General features: G+C 43.9%; 1 protein-coding gene across 7 annotated transcripts in view; it reads right to left on the bottom strand.

Annotated features, from left to right (window-relative positions):
• The window catches only part of RPAP1 (RNA polymerase II associated protein 1), a 53,736-nt gene that overhangs the window by 30,812 nt on the left and 2,857 nt on the right, over nucleotides 1-20,067 (bottom strand). For all 7 annotated transcript variants that reach the window (XR_010600640.1, XM_065593081.1, XM_065593086.1 and 4 more), the window contains exons 2-10: nucleotides 16,133-16,377; nucleotides 14,847-14,995; nucleotides 14,528-14,620; nucleotides 12,930-13,116; nucleotides 11,686-11,862; nucleotides 8,297-8,494; nucleotides 2,692-2,807; nucleotides 2,114-2,212; nucleotides 1,573-1,674 (exon numbers count right to left, since the gene is read on the bottom strand). Coding sequence is in view for 6 of the 7 variants with exons in the window: in XM_065593081.1 (XP_065449153.1) it covers nucleotides 1,573-1,674; nucleotides 2,114-2,212; nucleotides 2,692-2,807; nucleotides 8,297-8,494; nucleotides 11,686-11,862; nucleotides 12,930-13,116; nucleotides 14,528-14,620; nucleotides 14,847-14,995; nucleotides 16,133-16,322 (1,311 nt within the window). In the remaining variant the exon portion in view is untranslated. The remainder of the gene's footprint in view (nucleotides 1-1,572; nucleotides 1,675-2,113; nucleotides 2,213-2,691; nucleotides 2,808-8,296; nucleotides 8,495-11,685; nucleotides 11,863-12,929; nucleotides 13,117-14,527; nucleotides 14,621-14,846; nucleotides 14,996-16,132; nucleotides 16,378-20,067) is intronic.

Here is a 20,067-nt window from a genome sequence, read left to right as displayed (position 1 = left end):
TTCTTATTTACAATGTCACCAGAAAGTGAGAACAGGCATTTGCATAGCACTTTTGTAGCCAGCATCGCAAGATATTTACGTGCCAGATATGCTAAACATTCGTATGCCCCTTCATGCTCCAGCCACCATTCCAGAGGACATACTTCCATGCTGATGATGCTGGTTAAAAAAATGTGTTAATTAAATTTGTGACTGAACTCGTTGGGGGAGAATTGTATGTCCCCTGCTCTGTTTTACCCACATTCTGCCATGTATTTCATGTGATAGCAGTCTTGGATGATGACCCAGCACATGTCCATTTTAAGGACACTTTCACTGCAGATTTCACAAAACGCAAAGAAGGTACCAATGTGAGATTTCTAAAGATAGCTACAGCACTCGACCCAAGGTTTAAGAATCTGAAGTGCCTTCTAAAATCTGAGTGGGACGAGGTGTGGAGCATGCTTTCAGAAGTCTTAAAAGAGCAACACTCCAGTGCGGAAACTACAGAACCCAAACCACCAAAAAAGAAAATCAACCTTGTGCTGGTGGCATATGTCTCAGATATTGAAAATGAGCATGCGTTGGTCCGCACTACTTTGGATCGTTATCAAGCAGAACCCATCATCATCTGCATGGACGCATGTCCCCTGGAATGGTGGTTGAAGCATGAAGAGACATATGAATCTTTTAGTGCATCTGGCACGTAAGTATCTTGCGATTCCAGCTACAACAGCGCCATGAGAACGCCTGTTCTCACTGTCAGGTGACACTGTAAACAAGAACCAGGCAGTATTATTTCTTGCAAATGTAAACAAACTTGTCTGTCTGAGTGATTCGCTTAACAAGAAGTAGGACTGAGTGGACTTGCAGGCTCTAAAATTTTATATTGTTTTATTTATGAATGCAGGTTTTTTTGTACATAATTCTACATTTGTAAGTTCATCTTTCATGATAAAGTGATTGCACTACAGTACTTGTATTAGGTGAACTGAAAAATACTATTTCAGTTGTTTTTTTACAGTGCAAATACTTGTAATCAAAAATAAATATAAAGTGAGCACTGTACACTTTGTATTCTGTGTTGGAATTGAAAGCAATATATTTGAAAATGTAGAAAACAGCCAAAAATATTTAAATAAATGGTATTCTATTGTTTAATCACGTGATTAATCCCAATTAATTTTTTTAATCACTTGACAGCCCTAGTCAGATGAAACCATGGACCGACCAAATATGCAATTTCTGTGACACTGCTGAACAGCACTTTTGAGATAGCTGGCGCTCAGTTTTCCCATAGCACAATTCCACTTGGATTCACACAGGCCTACACCTGACATGTGCATGCACACACCCTGCCCCTTTGCCAAGGCGGCAGGGAAAGGCGATACAGTAGTTGGCTCTGCCAGCTTCACACCTGTGAGCGGTTCTCCTTCATAAGGGGAATTTTCTGCTGATGACTTCTGGCTGGAATCCATCCACTTTGTGCTGCCTGAGCAGTGCAAAGCGAACGCATCACATTAGAGAATCTGGGCCCTGACATTGCCAGCAGTGTAAACTAGGAGGAAGAACTTCCATACAAAGGTCACTCACCTTCTGGACAACATGGCCTAGCACCTGTAGTGCCAATGTCCTCTGCTGAATGAGCTGACTGCGGCACAAGTGGAAGAGCTCTTGGAGGGAGTAACCAGCCCTCTACACAGAGGGGGAGGGGAAAGAAAAAAAATAGATAAAACAGGATCCTTAGAGTAGTTACAAAATACTACATAGCACAAGGGATAAACTGCATTGCAAAAGAGTTGTGGGTGCTGCTTTATGCAAATGACTGAAGAGATTCTACTTCATTGAGAGACTGGCTAAAGGGAGGCTTCACCTTGATAGGTAAGCCAATTGTGTGGGGGTATTCTTTTGCAAGTAGATAGGTTTTAAAATGGGATGGGGGGGGGGGGGGAAATAGCAGCTCGGTATGTTCTGATTTCTCTCCTGGGTCCTACTTCAACACAGAATTATCAACGCATTCCTAAGGTACACATCACGAGGATATCCAGACACGAAGAATCTGAGAATTAAACATGGAAATCAGAATAAGGTGTACTCTCTTTCCATTTCCACTTTATTCTGGTATCTCCCTTACTTCTGCTTCTTCTCCATGGTGGTGTAGACCCAGATGAGTAGGTAAATCTGCATCTGGAGGAATCAATTCTCCTTTCAAACTAAATCGGGCTTGCATTCCCTATTAAAAAAGAAAAAAAAAAAGTTATTTTACTGCCTTCCACTCCACTCAGCTTTTATATCTTACTTCCTCAATACAGTTTCAAGCTCTTAGCTCACGAAGTCTCAAGTTCTCTAGAACTTATTTCCGTTGCCCTGGTTTCTTAAATTCCAGAGCTATTTCCCCACATATTCTAGTTTCCAAACTTCAAATTCCCAGATCTCTCAGCCACTAGATACTAAATTCCCATCTCAATCCCTAGTCCCCTCTAATTCCAGATCTACCCTGCATAGTATTATGGAAAAGGTAACTGGATTCTCATCACACTCTAAAAGAGGACAGGAACAGATCTGGAGAGATGCCATTGTTAGCATCATTTATAGTTTGAAGAAGAGAAGGCGCATTTTCCAGCAACATCAGTCTCTGAAGACTTCACCAGCATGAACCACACATCCCACCAACAAACGAAAAGGGAGAAAATCAGTTTCTACTTTTCAAACCTTTTTGGTTCTCCTCTGCCGGGGGTAGGGCAGATCCTTTATCCACTCCAGCTTCTCAAACTCCACATTGTTCATGTGGATCCATTCCTTCTGGGGCTTGATGGGAAGGTCAACTTCTTTGAGGAGGGAGAGAAAGCATCAGAGGCATTATCTTTCCTGGGCATAGAGAAAGACAGCCAAATATTTGGCTTTAAGAGTATTTCATGTGCAGTTTTCATGTAAAGTAACAAAAAAAACATTTTCAAATTGACTCATAGCTGGTGCATAAACATCAAAGATTTACTGCTGTTTTAATCTTTCATAAGCTCTAGAAGAGGAAGTAAACAGCACTGTAATGAAATTCACAGACGATGCTAATTTGGGAGGAGCTGAACACCAGACAGGATACAAACAAAGATTAGAAACATGGACAGAAAAAAAATTAGATTCAAGTTTGAGAACTGCAAGCTAACATCTGAGGGAAAATAATCTGAAACAAAGAGGTAGAAAGCTAGGAAGCAGTAATGCTGAAAGAAACAGATGAGAATGGACAGTAAATTATTAGCCTGCAGTAAATTATGGTAACAAAAAGGTCAGTGCAATATTGAGCTGCCTAGCGACATCACGTCACAGGACAGAGAGGTAATAGTCCCTCACTACACAGATCTGATGTACTCATACCTGCAATGTTGTATTCAGTTCTGGCTACCTAGTCAGAAGCTGAAGTGATTGACTTCTGAGAAAAGATTAAAAACTTGTGATGGCGTGCAAATCCCACACAGGCCCTGAGTGGGTCAATGTGAGCCTGAGAGGCCAGTTATGTTACCTGGCTGCTCCGGGAGGGACAGCCAAACTTAACTGATCATGAAGCCCAGTTGGGCAAGAGCAGGCTGGTTAGTATAAAGAGCAGAAATCTGTAGCAGAAGGGGGCTACAGCGAGAGAGTCAGGGTGGGTGGGGATAAACCCTGGGATCCTAGCCTGACTAGAGAAGGCTGGTAAGCAGCTGGGAGGCATCTCTTGTGTGTGGGAGTGCACAAACCCTGGTTGCTGGTTACAGGATCCCTGGGCTGGAGCCCGGTGTAGTGGGAGGGCCTAGTTTTGCCTCCCAGCCCCTGGGAAAGTGGCAGGAGCCTAGAGTTGGGGCCAAAAGACCTTCTGGTGAAGGCACTGAACTATTCTAGGTCAGACTGTGTTACCCCGGAAGGGGTGGATGAAATCATGACCTGGCCAGAGGACTGAGTTACAAGAAGAGAGGCCACTGGAACAGCCATCAGCAGAGGGCATCATGTGGGGAAACCACTGGTATGCCACGCCTGGCCATGAAGAGGTGATCCTGAGGCAAGCAAACACCCTTCACAGAGATAAATACATATAGAGAGAGAGCTTGGCTGAGCCACGACTCAGTGGAGAAGCACGACAACAGCTGACAAGTATTTGAAAGATGTAAACACCACGGAGGAAGATCAATTATTTAGCATAATAAACAGAGCTTTAAACTAGAAGAAATTGAGAGAGGGGAAATTTAGGCTCAACATCATGGAAAACTTTTTGTCAGAGAGATGACTTAAGCTGCAAGTTACTCTCCAAAGGGAAGGGGTGCTTGGGACATGTAACTGGAGCCAACTAAACACTAGCAAAGGTTCAGTAGAAATCTGTCCCATGCTGGCTTAAGGATGGATGAGCTACCAGTCTTTTCCCTCTCCAGATTCCACCCAGGAAACCACACAAACATTAGCTAAAGGACCAGAACTGGTTGCTGTGACCAGAGGGCATTAAAGAGTAGCAGCTTTGTTTCTGATTGAACAAAACAAGAGCAGGACATGGAGACATTTAAATTACTGCTGTAATCCTGTGCACTGAAGCACCCTTGCAAGAAACAACGGATACACATAAATCCTTTTTCCTGATCAGTCCTTTTCCCACAGATAATTGGCCCGGCCTGAAGCCTAACCTTTTCCTGGCTCATGTCTCCAGTTAGCCCTTTAATCTTCATAAAGGGCCCCCATAATTTCTGAGACATAGCCATAGACTCATGATTAGTGTAGTATTGAATAAGGCAAGGAATCAAGCGCAGTTATATACCCCAGCCAGAAAACTGTTCCACAGAACTTCAGCCAAAGGCCCAGTGCACATTTTAATTAAAGAAAAAAAGCATATGAAATGAAAGAAGATGGCATGTTTGTGGGTGGTGGGTGTGAAACAAGAGGAAGTAAAATCACCAGAAAACTGAAATCTATTGACATTTCTAATTCAACAAGTTGTTTTTCCCCTCTCCATTAATCACTAAATGGAAAGGGCTAATTTAATCATGCCATGAACAGGATTATTAATATTACTGCTGGCCCTTGCATTACAATCTTGTCAACAGGAAAAGACGGATACATATTCCAAGGCATCAGCAGATTGTTCAATTACTGAGAAATCCCTTTACAGAAACACAAGCTGGTAGCCTGAATGCAACATATGTACTGAATTTTACAGGGCTTCCATTGCTTTAAGGGTTACAAACCCAACTCTCCCTCTCTCCACTCTCCTTCTCAGATCCTGTAGGCACTTTTTTCCTCTGATGAGAGTACAACCTCTGGGCAAAGGACTTGGAACCTTGTTTATCAGAAATCGAAGCCTTTTATTCTCATTAAGAAGGAAGTTTTCACTATTGAATGAATGCCTCCCCTAGTGCTGTTGAACCGGGCTGTTTTCTTTCCTGTGGGATTCAGGGTTGCCATTTCTGCGAGTTTACTCATGATGAATATACTCCTTGACATCAGCAGTGGCAGCTTCCCAACGTTAAGTGCTAATGTAAAATTAATATTACATCTCCTGCCAGGCACCGTGCATTGCATGCGTAACCTCATGCAGTTAGAAATGCCTCAATGATTTTTAGAATTGCTTCTTTCTGTAAATTGCTCTCCTGCTCCTCTCCTCCTTGAAATATGAAGTTTCCCATAGAAAATCCCCTTTTCCCATTCCAACACTGGCTTCTATGGGGAGCAAAGCACCCTCCCCAACCAACATACTCTTCCCAAGAGCTCCAGTACAACCCTGCCCACCCTTTAAAGACCACTTCTCCTGAGCAACTAATTTGTGCTGGTGCCTGGTGTGGAGTGGGGCAAGCGAGTGTCACTTACTAAGATGCAGCTTGTACACTCCATTGTTCTGGAACTGAAGAGCTAAAAATAACCTTTATATTAAGGCTGACGGAGATAAAGAATCAGAGAGGGAGAAAACTGTTGTGAAGAAACAGCAGAAGGATTGTTGAATGAGGCGTTTTCTTCAATAGATGCTAAAACAGCTTTCCTTCACCTCCACACACACAAGCTTCTCTCTCACCAACGAAATGGTAAACACCGTCGTTATCTTCCCAAAACACACTGCTGAAATCCAAGAGCAATTCAAAGATCTCATTAGGCAGCCTGCACGCTGCACTGTGACCCAGAGAAAACATCAGAAGAGAGAATCGGGAGATGGAGACAGCAAAGGAACAATGTGAAATTGGGGAGTGGTACACCAGCAAGGGAGAAATGTAAACAACAAAGGCACAGTGTGGGGGAAGAAACGGGCAACAAGATGGAGAAAAGGAAAAGGCACAAACAAAACAACAGGGAGAAAAGCAGGACTGGGAACAGAAATTTAAGGCAGAAGTACTCCTGTTCTCGAAGAGAATTCAGTGCTGAGTAAGACTCCTGGAGACAGAGGTCTTCTTGTTGTCAAGAGGACAGGGACAGCAGCAGGTGCAGCAGCAGTGCTGGCTTCCCCACAGTGCCCTCCCATAGTGCCCCAACAAGGACCTACGGCAGGAGGGTGTTTCTGTCTCCATGTCCATTCTCTCCTTGGCCTCTCTGCTGAGACGGGAAGTAAGGGGACAATTACCACCAGCTGCATTGGCACTTTGGTGAGGACCACTAGCAGCTCAGCTGAGACCCACCAATTCATTTAACTTTTTTAAAAAGGGAAATAGGACTAGGCATTAAAGTATGCAGAGGACACACAGATTGGTTATCTCAGCAAATTCAGTAGCCATACATCTGATCTGCACTGTGGCTCTGCTGGGAATAGGACTCTGGCTAGACTGAGGCCAGATTCAGTGGGCACTTATTCTGCACTGGCAGCACTGTAGCTCCCAGTATCTCACCTTCCTCCCAGCCTGGAAGGCCACAGCCCCTTTTATGCACAGTGGATAGAAATTGGCCTCCTTTCGGGAGAGCAGAAAGGGTGGAGACTTACTCCTGCCCCTCCCGTTCCCCTGTTTCCCTTCTATGGGGTTTGGTGAGAAAAGGAGACACTCTCCCCCTCCCCCGCCCATTCTGAGAGAGGAAGAAAAACTGAGCCTTGACTGGTGCCCCTCATCTCCATGGACAGGAGAAAAAGTAGAAGACCTTGGGGACAGAGTGGGGACAAAGAGATGTTTGCTAATAGGGGGTTGGGGAGAATAAGACCCAAGGGAACACTATATGGTGCCCCTGAAGCACTGCTCAGAGGGGAACCAGAAACAATACTGGATTACTTGACAGCAAAACATCTGCTGAGCCGGGGTAGGAGACACCTGAGTGGGAACTCAAGGGCCTGAGGGGATTGTTGCTGATCCGGGAACCAAGATATTCATTGACAAGAAACTGGCATTTCCACACCCTCTCCCATACACACTTTGCCTCCTCTCTGTCTGAACTTCAAAGACCAGCTCCGGCAAAGCAAAACACAGGAAACACCACAGAGAAGTTAGTAGGATTATCTCTGAAAGTTTCACTCTGTAAATGACAATTCTACAGCACGATTGCTCTCTTGCTGCTTTGTACTATTCTGTCACCCAAAGAATGGTGGAGCGCCCCAACAACAACCACCCCTGTGTGAGCACCAGGCAGGCATCCGCTGGAAATCCACTCAGTTGGTTCTCAGCTCCAAGCCACACAGTAAGATCATGAGAAGTAAGGTAAGAAAAGACCAACTAGGTCACCCAACCTGACCAAGACTATTTACAGCAGAATTCCCACTAACATCTTGTCTTACAAGTAGGGCCTGCACCTTCCACGAGAGCTGAACTCTTGAAGGCAGAAGCCGAGACCCAAAGGCTGTAAATACCCATCCTGTAGGTGTGCAGATTCATTGCGATTCAACAGTGGTTGCTGACATCCCTGGGCCATGCTACAAATGAATCAGCAGCAAAGAGCATCAGTCATTCCCAGAGAAAGCAGCTCTTCGTGAAGTAGGGGTGCCATTTAAAGAAAGCTATTCCAGCAGCAGCTGCCTCTCTGTTTCTTTTTGCCACACTCTGTCCTTTCCTTTCCCTGCTCAGAAGATCAATGAGGCTCACCCTATAAAATGCATTTCCACCCAATGCATCTCTGAATAAGTTACAGGGATTAATGGGTTCTCCCCATTTACCATCCGCATTGTATTAAAAAAAAAAAAAAAAAAAAAAAGCACCCTTACAATGCATGGAGCTCAAATTAAAATAAGTGGTGTTGTTCCACTTGGACCCAAAATTTGATTTCTTCAAAAACGTCTGACCAAAGGCTAATTTGGGTATTTAACGAATTGCTGCAGAATTCAGCACTGGAATGATTCAGAAAACAGACAATCTTGCCACAGAATGAGGTCTAGCATGCCACCAAGTACAAGTTTTGTTACCTGTAATTTCCATTCTTGTATCTTTTTCAGGCCACACAGACTCCTCCATGCCTGACCCCCCTACAGAGAAATCCTTCACAGTCTCCTTTGCACCATGCTGGGATTCAGTCCCAGGTTCTGGATGTCCAGGCTTCTCTCGTCTCTCCTGGCCTTCGTCAACACCACGTTGTGACTTTAAGAAAGCAACTAAGCTGGGATCTGAAAGTAATCACAGACAAATAGAATAGCAAAATTGAGTCACCAAAATGCTTCTTGGTCCAACTCCTACTATTTAATGTTTTAGTCTTTTTTACTCCAGTCCCAAATGCTCTTGGTGATCCTCTCGAAGACACTTACTGCTTCAGGATCTCTTGATGGGGACAACTGGTTGTTAAAATGACAGGAAGAACCGATCTGATAAATGTCTTTCAAGGCAGGGAAAAACCCAAAATTCTATTAATTCTCCCAGTTCGCAAATATAAACAAAGTAATTTGCCCCCTGTATTACAAAAAAGGCACATACAAGTCACACTGTTAATTACAGAGAAAACTCTGCTCTCAGATCCACCTGGTAATCTCAGTTCTGACATTCTGCGCTCCCTATATATGGATTTCTCATTGACATCAACCTGAGTTCCACATGAATAGGAAGCACAGAACATAGTAAGAAGAATTATTCACATTTTATTGAACCACAACAAAGTTTCAGTTCAAGTTCTGGGTACAAGTTGAGAAGAGTTCTCTATCTGAATTGGATCACCGTCCCTAATATCAGCCATGGACTTCACATCCAGAGAATCATAGGAACGAAAGGGACCTCGAGAGGTCATTTAGTCCAGTCCCCTGTACTCATGGCAAGACTAAGTATTGTCTAGACCAGCCCTGACAGGTGTTTGTCTAACTTGCTCTTAAAAATCTCCAATGAATGGAGATTCCACAACCTCCCTAGGCAATTTATTCTAGTGCTTTATTCTCCAGTTGAGAATTTTGTCCTAATGTCCATCCTAAACCGCCCTACCACAATTTAAGTCCATTGCTTCTTGTCCTACCCTCAAAGATTAAGGAGAAGACTTTTTCTCCCTCCTCCTTGTAACAATATTTTATGTACTTGAAAACCGTTATGTCCCCTCTCAGTCTTCTCTTCTCCAGACTAAACAAACCCAATTTTTTCAATCTTCCCTAACAGATTATGTTTTCTAGGCCTTTAATCGTTTTTGCTGCCCTTCTCTGGACTTTCGCCAATTTGTTCACATTTTTCCTGAAATGTGGTGCCCAGAACAGGACACAACACTCCAGTTGAGGCCTAATCGGTGCAGAGTAGAGCGGAATTACTTCTCGTGTCTTGCTTACAACACCCCTGCTAATACATCCCAGAATAATGTTTGCCCTTTTTATTTTATTTTTTGGCAACAGTGTTACACTGTTGACACATATTTACCTTGTGATCCACTATGACCCCCAAATCCCTTTCTGCAGTACTCCTTCCTAGGCAGTCATTTTCCATTTTGTATGTGTGCAACTGATTACTCCACTTAGGAAGGAACACTTTCCATTTGTCCTTATTGCATTTCATCCTATTTACTTCAGACCATTTCTCCAGATCATTTTGAATCCAAAGCACTTGCAACCCCTCCCAGCTTGGTATCATCCTAGGGTGACCAGATGTCCCGATTTTATAGGGACAGTCCCGATTTTGGGGTCTTTTTCACATTTGCTGTCTGATCACCCTATATCATCCGCAAACTTTATAAGTGTACTCTCCAAGCCATTATCTAAATCACTGATGAAGACATTGAACAGAACCGGACTCAGGACTGATCCCTGTGGGACCCCTCTTGATATGCCCTTACAGCTTGATTGTGAACTATTGATAACTACTCTCTGGGAATGGGTTTCCAAACAGTTATTCAACCACCTTATAGTAACTCCATCTAGGTTGTATTTCCCTAGTTTGTTTATAAGAAGGTCATGCAAGACAGTATCAAAAACCTTACTAGTGTCAAGATATACCACATATAAACACTGGCAGCTCTCTTCGTGATTTGGGGGGGAAAGGGTGCTTGGAAGCGGAAGGTGTTTGGAGGGGAGAGAATATTCTTGAGACTAAAATATAGGTCAGAGTCAGGTGATCTGAGTTTTACCCCTAGCTCTGCCACAGACATCATATAATCTTGTGCCAGGCACATAACCTCTCTATGTGAGAGATTCCACATCTGCCAAGTGGGGACAGTAATAATTACATCCCTCGTGGGGACATGGTGAGATTCAGTTCATTAAGTGTTTATCAAGTGCAGAGAGATCCTCCAATAGACGGTAACAGAAGTGAAATGTTATTAGAGAACAACAACAATCACACTGATTACTACTCAGGGAGAGGAGGCACAAGGTATTAGGAAATTCTCTGTAACCCTGCAGGGAGTTATACTGTTAGATTAACATTGGCTTGTGGAAATTTCACTCTGGTAAATGTACTCCATGTTTTTAAATCAGTTTATAGAAAGGAACAGAAGAAATCGGGACACAACAAGCTACCCTTTGCCCCTTTCTCTCTCTCTCTCTCTCTCACACACACACACACACACACTTCAATCTAAACCTCCCTCAGTGAGGGATCCCACTAGATCAAACACTGTGTGTCGGGTCCGACCAACTTAAAACACCCATTATTTCTATTAACGCAAGTAGAGTTGTGCTTTCCTGTACTTCACTGCACAGAAAGAGGAAAAAGAGGTTTTCTTAATCATTCTAGAGTTATATGTATAAATATTATTCCGAAGACACTGATTACGAAGACAGCCCTCGCAGTGTCCCTATGCAGCCTGAGACTGGAGGGGAGGATTCTTTTCCTCCACTCCTTTGTGTCTGACCAGCATCAGGCCACATACTGAGGCTGGAGCCTGGGCTTAGGATTTGCCTCCATGTGAGCCATTCTTCATGGACAATTCACTATTTTGGGGGCATAAAATTCAACCCACAGATCTGACCGGTTTCATTCCCTGAAGCCAGAGGACTGAAAGTCCTGGTAATTTTACCCTGCTTGGCGTAAACATAGATAATACAGGTATTTTTATTCCCCCCCCCGCCCCCCCCCCCCCCAAAAAAAAAAAAGAAGTGAAATGTTTTTTTGAAATGTATTAAGTCTTCTGCCTCACTAATACTCTGTGGGGGCGAGTTCCACAGTGTAGAAAACAAGGTTTCCTTTTATACCGTCTTGTTAAAAGCAATAGAAATAAAGACTAATTTCATCTCAGAGGTTTGGACAGTTTAGCTCTCTGAATAAAGGATGCCCCCAAGATTCTGGCTGCAACTGCTTTACTCCATCCCTTTGTGGCCTATCCAGAACACCCTATATCTCCTTCACCCTGGAATAGGCAGCAAGGTGCTCATGTGCAGGATACTGGTGTTCATACCCAGCTGAACCAGCAGCCTCCTCTGTTCCTGTAGGATCTCCTCCTGGGTCATGGAGTGCAACTTCTGTAGGTTCTCCTCGTGGATAGCCAGAGCTTCCCGCTCACTCTCCAAGCTTCCAAGACCCTCTCCAGTTATGATACGAGGTCGCTGAGTGCTCACATCATCATCAGGTTTGCCTAGAAAATCCAGCAACAGAAGTTATTAGTGAGTCAAATGTCTATAGCATTATTAATTCATCCAAATCTGAAAAGATCAAAAACATGTCACTGCACAGAAATCAACTACTTTCCAGTTGTTTCAGATAAAAACAGTATTTAACAATGGATTACTAGCCAAGGTAACAGTGAATATAACCTATTCCAGTTTTTCCAGCCACTGTTACCTGCCCTTTAGGTTCCTGCTCCAGGTTTAATGTTAGCTCTCTGCTAAGCCCTGGTACACCACCACTGCCCCCAGCCTATCCATGTTTGCAATCTCCAACACTCACACTGCTCTCATGATTGTAAAAGATGGAGCACTACCCAAACCGCACTGCAGGTTAGAGCGCACATAAACAAACAGGTGAAAGTCTGCTAAACAGACACATTTGCCTTGAAAGGTTGGGGACTGCTAATCTACTGATTTTCTTCTCCTTGACTGTTAGAGCTCTAAGTATGCAGAAAGATCATGCCCTGAGCAAACCCCAGCTCTCTCTTTATCTGCCAATCTAGCTCCCTTCTTAAAGAAAGGGTTAAATGGAATGAGCCTAACAGTGGTATAAAATTCTCATTTTATCAGATAGAGACTTAGATCCTTCAACTGGTCCATGGTCCACCCCACAAGGACATGGTCTCCCGGATTCAATTCTTTTTGTCTGGAAGGACAGCACATTCCATCTGCTCCATACAATACCAGAGCATCCCTAATACTGTAAACTGGAAATCCTGCAGGCATTGGACTGCTCTTCAAACAGTTCTAAGTAACATCTCTGTACCAATCATGTTTTGTACTGTCTCCACAGCAGCTGAAAGCCTTGTGTATTGAGCATTTGGGAGGGGGGGGAGAGGGGACCAGGCAGCTGGAGAGGAGCCAAGTATGGGGAGAATGGCCTATCAGAAGAAACCCTAGGCTTCCCATCAATACAGCTGACCATCTGAGAGTCACCAGCCATTTAACATTAGACACACAGAAGAACAACCCAATCTACATTAGTGGCGGCCATTTCAGTATGACAGTTGAGACAGACAGGGGCTTCATGACTCACCATCCTTAGTGCTGTGGAGTGGCTCCTCCTCTGCTGATCCAGGGGAACAGATGGCACCTGGAACTGCTGATATTCTGTGTGTATGCCTAGTCTCAACAGCAGGTGGAGCTGTCACAGCCTCTTCAGCTGCTCTCTTAGCAGCTATCTTCTGTGCAAAGATACTTTTTCTTCCAGATTCCACCTTCACCTGTAGGAAGATAAATTCCCAGATCAACACTACCTCGTCTCCAGATGCCCCCACCCTCATATCACAGACAACCGTGTATACACTCTACAAAAGTGTTTCCAAAACAGGGGGTTTAGAACAGGACATTTATGAGGGAAATAAATACTAGTGTCTGCCCTCTCTCCTGCACATGCATGACGGTTTTCTACTGTATTGTTTGAAGGTAGAACAGAAGGAGAAAAATAATTGCCCTCATTGTTTGCTGATTAGAGGCAACTGGGTTTAATTATAGGTGAACTCTGGCAAATCAGAAAGCAGATACACCTAAATATCCATGAGCACAACAGCTCACGACGTCCAGTTAATCTGAAACCCTGCTTATCTGAATGCTTTGCATTTCTGAGGATAAGTGGGGGTTGTACTGTACTCACCACATGCTTGGAACAGGCTTCTTACAAGATTATTGGACTGCAGTGGGGTGAGAAGATTTACACAGTAATAAGTGGGCGAGTGATGCTAAAATAATCCTGGCTAAATTAATGCACTGCTTGTGCTAAGGAAGGTAATCCATGCACCCTAAGGAAACAGGACTCCTGCACTTTTCTTGCCCAGTGACGGGAGAAGAGTGCCTAAAAAATGAGAGCCTATTAAAATAAAACTCTGAAGTTGCTTCCATATGCTTACATATTTATAGTAACAAACTTGGTGGTTTAATAGAACCTACTCCTTTTTAATAGTCTTCCCTCTAAAAAGCCATCTCTTCAGATGCACCAGCACATCCATCATGTGTCAGCGCCCCAGAAACTGGATCCCGCTCTCGCTCAGTTTTGTTTTCTTAGCCTGCACCTCCTGTTACTGCAAAACTAGGTTGACAGAAGCTGCTGCTTCTGATTCTAGCTTCTCTAGCAGATTTCAGGCCAAACTAAATCAAAACCCACAAAGCTGCAACAGATACGAATGCAAATGAACTCACAAGAGGGTTTGTGAAGTAGTACCACCCCTTGGGGAATTGATATAAATTGAATCATTAAAGTCTTTTATTCTTTATTAATAGAATATGGTGTTTTCGCTGGTTAAAAAACAAAACAAACAAAACAGGCCATGTACATGGTGAGACCTGGATTCTCCCACGCTTCCTCAGCAAACAGCTCTGAAGGGACCTCTCTCTTTCTAGATTAGGGGAATTCAATCTCATGTAGTTGTAGGATACAAGGCAACCCCTGACTCTGATTTGGCAGGACAGCTCTTTCTTGTGATGAGGAGCAACTTCAGTAGATATGGGAGTTAGCTCCTGATCTCCAGCATGCTGAGCTGCCTGCTTATAGCCCAGAGAAGCACCAATACTGTTGGCAGGCATTCTGCTCTACAGTGGGAAATTCTGGTAGTTAAAGAAGAAAGTGAGGGAAGACTCGGGTGAAGCTGCATTTCTGACCTCATTTTTTATTTCAGACCGGTGAAACGCTCTGGGAAACGGGTCTCCAGTGGGCACTGGCATGGTCACAGCTGCCATGCTTGTGTCTCGTTCCTGCAGACAAGAAAAACAGAAGGAACTAAACAAACTACTTCTTGCATGTGCACACACAAGTTGTTCGCTCTTCTCAAGGGGCTCCAGGATACTGCAGTGCCACCGCTACTGGATTCACCACACTCTAGGACAGCAAGGGCTTCCTCCCATCTGATAACACTCCCTCCCTAGTGCTCTATTCACAGCAACCTGACACACCATTACAACACACAAGCACATAACGCACAATGATTTTGCTGAAGACTGCCGTGATGTGTCGATCATGACACTCCAATCTCTCCTCTGGATCCTCATCATCAAAGCGGACACAGGCATTTTTGAACTTGGACTTCTTTGGAGGTGCTGGAGTTAGGGCTGGGAGCACATCCGGAAAGTCTGAAGAGGCAAAAACAACAACAAAAGAACCTCAATGCATATTCCATGAGGCTATTTATGATGCACAGGAGTTACTCATATCTTCTAGGGACTAGATACGTACTAGGAAATCTTGCTCTGGTATTTTAAGGTGCCTATTACCTTGGCAAGAATTGAACATGATGAAGCAGCAAGTTGAGAATTCTCAACTTCTCTGGGAAGCAGAGGGTTTGAACTTATGTATTCACAGATTTTATTGCTGATTTATTTACAGGCATCACTCCTGGGGAAAGGCTTTAAAGAGTTGTATGCACAGGGAAGAGCACTGAGTTCAAAATTGCAGGTCACAAGGGAAAGCTATAGGTACAAGGGCAATACACAGAAATGCTAAGACAACATACAGAAACAGAGAGGAAGCACTGTTCTGCAGTTAGAGCACAGGCTAAGGATTCCAGAGACCAAGCTTCTAGTCCCCACTCTGCCAGTAACTCTCTGTGGGACCTTGAACAAGTCAATGCCTTAGTCTCTCCATCTGTAAAAGTGGGAACAATATTTCCCTACCTCACCAAAGGCTGAGAGGTTTAAATCATTGATGTTATAAAAGCACCTGGAACTTGGATGATCAAAGGTACTATAGAACTGGTTATAGTTATCAGTGCAGTGGCAGGCTGATGGATGTTAGAGGAAGGAATATATAGCACACTAAAACAGCTGGATGCCGGCAGGACTGTGTGGAGAATTTAACAGAGGCGCTCAGGAGAGAGTCTAAATGCAGGGTAAAACAGCTGGTGCTATGCACATGAGACAGCTGAGGTAGCTACTACAAATATAAGTCCAAGCAAATGGAATATTGCAGGGAGAATGGATGTATGATGCCAGGATTGCACTTGAGGCAGACGTGTGTTGCAGGGATAACTCTGATAGATGCTGTTGGAGGACACGCAGAAGCAAAGCACAGATCATAAGAGGAGCACTTTACCCTAGATATAGGGGAGTAAGGATGAAGAATACCACAAGCAGGATACAAATGCAGGGGAAAAGCAGATGGATGTTGAGGGCAAGGAGGTAGAAGGCACAAAGCATACAAGTGATTACCCAAAGATAAAGGGGGAAGATGTCCGTATTAACATAAAGTAAAGACACCCCAAAGAAAGTTACCATCTAGTATCACCACATCCCTGCTGTCCTGCAGTGGGGGTCTCTCCTCATCTCCACTGCCAGCAGCTCCTCGCCTCTTGTCTGCTTTCTTCACGACTTTCACCGCCGGGGAAGCCCTTGCTGCCAGGAACTCATTCTGAAATCGCAGCAGATCTGCCTCAGACTCTCCAGGCTTTGGCCTTGACAACATCCTGCTTCCTCACTCTTGCTGTCTGCACTAGAGCTGTGTGTCACTCTTAGGGTACCTGGTGCACACAAAGGAAACAAATTAGAGACTTGGATTCTGGGGAGAAACCCCCCACACGTTTCCTTCTGACACACACAGCTCTCCCACACTCTTGACTGCAGTACCCCACCCTCTTGAATCACCCCGACCACCATTCTTCCCATTAATGGCGCAAATGAACTGTGACCTTGTCTTCACTACCAGTCAATGCGCCACCAGACAAGCAGACACCTGCTCTGCCAGATATTTGGGAGCAAAACACCATCAGTCCAACAAACACAGCCAGCCAACAGGCATTGCTCTTTTCCATGATATTTAAAAACAAACTTTGCATGCAGCCTTTAATTGTGTGAGGCTGTTAGTGTTTAACCCCAGGTGGTGTAGTTGGATTTATCCTACTTTCAGCATAAAAATTAGTGCAAGATCACTCAGAAGGTGCAAACATAAAATTCCCTCTTTGGAATCAATCACCTCTCTCCACGCATCTAGCACTGGCCTCCTCTCAGAATTTTACCATTCTCTGTCCACCTTTTGTGCAAGAGCCATCTCCTCTGCAGCTCCTGCAAACTGGAACAACTTTCCTATATCTTCCTGCCTCTTTCACTCTCCATCTCACTCAAATCTTACCTGAAAAGTGATTTCTCCCTTGATTATCCCTCTTAATTTTGCCCTCCCTCTGTTCACTGGCCTTCTGCCTGGGATTTAATGTTTGGGGAGAAGGATGCTATAGAAAATAACTCTATATTTACAATCTAAATAATCTATATTTGGAATATGTGGATCACCTGTATTGAATTTATTAGAAGGAAATAGCTGGAATAGGGGGACATAGTGCACCCCGGTATAACACCACTGACTTCTATGGCATTAGACTAGGGATGGATCCATCCCATTCTCTCACTGTTCTTTATCCAAAGACCCATATAAATGCAGCCATTATGTTGGGGGAGGGGGCAAAAACTCTCTATTTTGAAAAAAAGACAAGAAGTTAGGCAAAAATGTTTAGATTCAAGTGGCTATCTTTAGGCACCTAATAAAGTAGATTTTCAGAGGTGCTGAGGACCCTCAGATCCCATTAGCTTCAATGGTACTTGTGAGTGCTCAGCACCTCTGACTGTCAGACCCCTTTGTCTGATGCCTAAAGGAGGATTTTGGTGCCAAATTTTAGACACCCAAGTTTGAACACAATGGCCTAATGAAGGGGTTCTCAAACTGGGGGTCGGGATCCCTCAAGGGGTCATGAGGTTATTACATGGGGGGTCGTGAGCTGTCAGCTTCCACCCTAAACCCCGCTTTGCCTCCAGCATTTATAATGGTGTTAAATATATTAAAAAGTGTTTTTAATGTATAAGGGGGTCACACTCAGAGGCTTGCTGTGTGAAAGAGGTCACCAGTACATAAGTCTGAGAACCCCTGGCCTAATGCTTGTGACAGTTGCCAACTCAACAATCATAGAGGGTGTCCTTTATTTTTGCCAAGACCGGGTACAACATAGGCAACAGCAGGGTGAACTTCCCTACGCTACCCTGCCAACAGAACCATCTCTAGGAGCAAGAGGGCTTCTCCTCTGAGACTGCCATCAAAGGTCCCTCGAGTGGCTGCTAGCAGGTTTTTGGGGGCCCTGGAATGAGGCTGCTCTATATTAGGTAATAGGGAGGTAACATTGTGCTATGTTCTTTGTAAACACAAGAGAGCATGATTTTATATCACAAATCAGCATGTATTGGTGCTGGATTGCCTTTAAAGGGAGAAGGCCAAATGCTGCCTTACAATCTGGCTTCCTTCCAACGGCACTGCAACACCTGTGACATATTTAGACACTTCTTCCTTCTTCACTTCACGACACAAGCACACATGCTTGTAGTTTATTTATGGAGCTCTCTGCCGCAGCAAGGGCTGCAATAATCTCATTTTGATTGATTGGTTCTCCCTATGATATGCATAAGCAGCACCACATGACATCAGAAACCCAGGACTTCAAAGACGATCACAGCCCAAATTATGATGGTGCTGGAATATCAGAAACAAATTGGCTAGAATCAAAATGTGTTGCAGATGCCCCTCAAATAAATCGCTCACCAATTCTTCCATCCTTGCCCTGCCCTCAACACTCAGATTTACACATGCCTACCTGGCTATTCTGTGCTTTACTCTCACCATCTGAAAATAATGGGGTCACAAAGTCACTTTAGAACAGTCCAGAGAAAAACATCAGACACTGTGGGATGAAAGCCAGCCACAGAAGACACTGAGAAAGAGAGAGGGGTTTCTGGAACAAGTCAAAGCCACTCCCCTCAGCATGGGTGTAACTACCGCTCCTTGGAGTGCTGAGTAACAATAGAACATCAGAGTTATAGTGTGGATGAGAATATAACCTTGTTCTGGAATCAGACTCACGCCTTGAACACCCACATTCCCGATTCCATCCATGTTGTAACTGGGTCAAGAGGCAGACATGTTGTAACCAGCTTCCCCAGTTTGGTGTATTTGTAAGTGTGGATGAGCCCAAAATGGTTTAAATACATTTGATGCTAGCAGGTGGGCAGGAGTAGCATGCATGGGATCATTTTTTCCCCAATACTTTTATTCTATCTAGACCATTCACCGGACTACCTACGGGATGACTGCAGTACAGTTTGGTTTGCACAGCTGTCAGAAAGCCCTTCTCACAGCTGGCAGAAAAAGTATGCTAGAACATTGCCAGCAATAACCATATTGCTACTAGTGGAGCTCTGAACCCAGTGCAGCAGGAACTTAAAGACTGGTCCCAATTGCCTTGCAACTCAGGCCTCCATCTGCACTACAAGAAGAACCTTAATACATAGCAACAGAGTCCTGTGGCACCTTTAAGACTAAGATGTATTGGAGCATAAGCTTTCATCCAATACATCTGTTAGTCTTAAAGGTGCCACAGGACTCTCTGTTGCTTTTTACAGATCCAGACTAACACGGCTACCCCTCTGATACTTAATACATAGTTATCTGCCACACTTAAGAGTGTCCATATATACATTTTTTTATTACAATTATTTTTGGTAAAACACCTACCAGCACCGTTGATAGAAAGTAATGGTCTATAAACATCCTGGAGACCAGTGTTTTAGACTAGATATGGAGAGAGGGGGATGGGAACAGGTGTAGGAGATTCATAGAATCATAGAACTAGAAGGGACCTCAGGAAGTCATATAGAGCACTCAAGGCAGGACTATTATCTAGACCAGTGGTCCCCAACCTTTTTGTGGCCAGTAGCACATTCATGTTTTCAGAAAAGTGTGGCGGGCGCCAACAATTTTTCAAGGCTTATTTTGTATTTGTACATTAAATAATACAAAAAACATCATATTTAATATTACATAATATATGAATCCAGAGAGAAGACGGAGAGAAGCCGCGAGGACAGAGAAAGATGAGGCAATATTTACCATTATAATGGTAAATGAGTATGTTTCTAAGAGTTGCAAAGCTTCCCAGAATCAGCATTAAAGTCTGTTAAGTGAGCGGGTCCATCTGTCCCTCCTCTCACTGGATACAAAACAATTGAAAGTTGTTGATTTGGGAGGTTTTTGTGTAGCATACAACTTCATTACTGGAGCATCCCATACTTAGAAAATTTCTTCCAGCAACTCCTAAATTCACCTCCCACTTATGGTGATGGGTACTGACTCAGTTTAAGACATCTGCCTGAAAATATTTGCTGATTTGATGTGA

Source organism: Chrysemys picta, chromosome 4 (genome assembly GCF_011386835.1).
Source record: "Chrysemys picta bellii isolate R12L10 chromosome 4, ASM1138683v2, whole genome shotgun sequence".
In the NCBI taxonomy this organism is placed as follows: domain Eukaryota; kingdom Metazoa; phylum Chordata; order Testudines; family Emydidae; genus Chrysemys; species Chrysemys picta.
The sequence above is the reverse complement of the archived record's forward strand: the minus strand, read 5'-3'. Positions and strand labels throughout refer to the sequence as shown.